This window comes from Arachis duranensis, chromosome 9 (genome assembly GCF_000817695.3).
Source record: "Arachis duranensis cultivar V14167 chromosome 9, aradu.V14167.gnm2.J7QH, whole genome shotgun sequence".
NCBI classification, from domain to species: Eukaryota; Viridiplantae; Streptophyta; class Magnoliopsida; order Fabales; family Fabaceae; genus Arachis; species Arachis duranensis.
Window position 1 is genome coordinate 112,722,240 of NC_029780.3, and position 3,521 is coordinate 112,725,760.

The 3,521-nt window shown below is 38.2% G+C and overlaps 1 protein-coding gene across 1 annotated transcript; it reads left to right on the plus strand.

The window, feature by feature from the left end:
• The first annotated feature begins 1,634 nt into the window (after nt 1-1,634).
• Nucleotides 1,635-2,971, plus strand: LOC107467571 (zinc finger protein GIS3). The gene has a single exon (XM_016086702.3). It carries the CDS (start codon nt 1,977-1,979, stop codon nt 2,820-2,822), a length of 846 nt encoding a protein of 281 aa, XP_015942188.1. The 5' UTR covers nt 1,635-1,976; the 3' UTR covers nt 2,823-2,971.
• Nucleotides 2,972-3,521: the final 550 nt, after the last annotated feature.

Genomic DNA, 3,521 nt, shown 5'->3' on the forward strand with positions numbered 1-3,521 from the left:
GCTATTAAAATTAATCATCAATATATTTATATAATGTATATAAATATACGTGTAGTTTGATTTATTTTCAATATATATTTATATTTTAATATATATTTTATATTAGTGACTAATTTTAGTGGCTAATTTTAAAGTAAACATAGCATAATCCTAAAGATTAAGATAGGTGCAACTTCAGGATCTAATATTTGGGCATGGCGGCATGCATGCAAATTGCAATTGCTTTTCCGAATTATTTGTATCATAATAATTATTTGCTTCATCAGGGTGTGGCTATACATATTGGATAGAGACATGGGCTTCACGGTGCCTCCTTGAATTCATCAATATTTGGTCTTACTTTAAAAAATAAATAATTAAATACGATATCACAAAATTACCCCCAGTCAGAATGAAGGGAAAGAAAAACGAAATTAAAATTGTTGTGATTTCAAAAGGAACGAGCATGTATTTTGTAAGCTGATGATGTCTCCAAGTCACCAATCTCAACTGATCATGTCATAGAAGAAGAAGAATTAGAAAAGGTGGCATGAGCATTATGGAGAGTTTATTTACGTACGTAATATATTTATGTGTGTACCTGTGACGTGCCATATACGATTTGGGTTCAGGAATAAAATTAGCCGAGTTTTGATGAGTTGAATTAGATTGTTGCTTCAGCAATGTTTATTAGTTGATCAAGCTATCCAGTAAGCTTTCTGATTGGCCGTCTTAACGCAAACTTCCAAATTCATGAAAAGAGGGAAAGCAATTGCCACATACTCATATAATATAAACATCCAAGCTTTATTATTTGTACTGTTCAAACCTAATAATAATTATTAGGTTACTACTGATCGATCATTAAAGCATCTAATTATTTCACTACATTTGCATATATATACATCAAGATATATACATGGGGTGTATTTTTATTATAAATATATTTGTATATTATCGGTTTCAGGATTAAACACATGGTTTGAAGACAGCCTTACTTATAAATTTATACGAAATATGTGTATGTATGGATGCATTCATGAGGTATATGAATTAAAATAAAATATTTTGACTTGTTATATTGACGAAATGATTCCTGATGTTACTCAGGTTAATGTGTTTTGATGAGTTGGAATGATAAACGCAGGGAATGGGTCCAGCGAAGTGAGTACTAGACTACATACCATATTATAATAAATAATGTGTAGGTGTATGTGTGTAGTAATAAAATACTAGGTTGGTCGTAGATAGAAGAGGGCATTGGTTGAGAGAAGGAGTTGGATAGTTGAAAGAGAGAAGAAGAGACTACCACTGTTTTCAAGGTGCGTCATACCTAACTCGTATAATGTTTGATGATGTGAACAGTGCCTCGTACGTAGCCAAGTGTGTGAATTGCTGAAAACAGAATCATACATGCTTCTGATCCCAACCCAATCATTTCATCCTAGACTTCCTATCTGCGCCATACTCCCCTCACATGCACCACCGCTTCAAAGGTCTATATATTTGTGTCATTAATTAAAATAAGCACAGAAAAAAAGATTTTTCTTAAAAAAATAAAGAGGAAGTGTTGTTTGTTTGTTCTAAGAGATAATTGATGGGAGATAGATGATAAATAATTGTGAAGTTAAAAAAGAAATGAAGGGAGATTGATCAAGTATAGTAAGAAAGACGATTGGAAGCAAGTGGGACCTTGGCTTGCGAGTCATTTTGGGTGGTGTTCCCATATTTTCACACACTCTTCTCCTTGCATTGGGACATCCGCAAACACCAACTCTCTCTCTCTCTCTCTCTTCACTGTGCACTTTTCTTTCTGAATTTCCCTACCAATATTCATTTGTTTTTCACTTTTGCCAAAACCTTGTCTTGTATATAAATACATCACCACACAACTCATGCAACTCCGTCTCTTCATTTTAATTTCATTCATCTACCACCACCACACCGGCCCCCTTTTTCTTCTTCTTCTTTCGAAACCCTAAAGCTAGCCACCTCCCATGGACAACCAACTTGACTCACAACCACCACCACAACCCGCGCGCTTAAAGCTATTTGGCTTCAGCGTCCATGAAGACTCCACCATGGAAGAAGAATTACTACTCATGCATGAAGACGTAGCAGATTCAACAACAAAACCATCACCTTCTTCCACCTCCCCCTCTAGGTCGCCGGATTCCGCCGGAGCCGCTGCAGGAGCCAGCGGCGGTTTTGCGTCCTCCTCTTCCGGGGAGCGGAAATACGAGTGTCAGTACTGTTGCAGAGAGTTCGCAAATTCACAAGCACTTGGTGGACACCAAAACGCGCACAAGAAAGAGCGTCAACAGCTCAAGCGAGCACAGTTACAAGCCACGCGAAACGCCGCCGCCGTTTCCTTCGTCAGAAACCCCATCATCTCTGCCTTCGCACCACCGCCGCACCTGCTTGCTCCGCCGGGGTCCATGGTCATGCCGGCGCCACCTCCATCGTGGGTGTACATGCCGCCGCGTGCAGCTCCTCCTCCGTTCCACGTGTCAGTATCTCACGGGTGCGTGTTCCCTTCGGCGAACAGCAGTAATAATAGTAGCAACTACAGTTACGGTAACGGTAACGGTAACAGTAACGGTAATTGTAGCATTAAAAATGGGGGTGTAGGGTTCCCCTATGGTGGCGGTGTAGGGGAACCGTCAAGTGCATTGTCAACGATGATGGGGTCGCAGATGCAAGTGCAGGTACAGGCCCGGGCCCACCATGGCAGGATGGACGGGTCCTCTTTGAGTAGGTTCTCCAAAGGAGATGGTGGGCCCAGTTTTGATGATTCATTGGGCTTGGACTTGCACCTTAGCCTTGCACCAGCTGCGCCGTAACTGTTAGCCGTTTCTAGCTTCAGCCTTCATGCGCCACTTAATTATTATTATTATTTTATTGTTATCATCATCTGCTTCAAATCTTGTACATTTTCACATATTTATTTTTTCTTTTTCTTAAAAAAAAAAAGGTAAAACTTGAAATCAAATGATTTGATTATTAGATAGCGTAGTACAAATTGCGACAATTGGCCAACTGCTCATTGACCACATATATATGCTATTTGCTTTCAAAATTTGTATCCTCTTTATTTCAATTTTCTCTGGGGATTTAATTTTCATCTAGATAGGTAAAAAGGATATATATGATAAGACTAAGAAAGTAGAAAACCATTTAATTAATGAAACTACGAAAAGCGGGAGCTGCATTGATTTCATGGAGTACATTGTGGTCCATTTTTTATAGCCTTTACCTGCCCCCAAAAATAAATAAATTAAATCCTAATTACTTTGTCCACCTTATTTATAACCTTATACATACACTAATTAAATTAATGTGTAGATCACGACTTGAACATGTTGGAAGTGGGAAGCTGACTCAATCTATCATATATAAATATGATGGATTGTACCCAATTACTTTGAAAACTTGGACCATGTGTTTTTTATTATTGATGAAGCTGGCTAAGAGCCAAAAAAGAAATTAAAAGGGGGAAAATAAATTGAAAGTGAGTATTTAGAAAGCAACAAGGTTTAGAT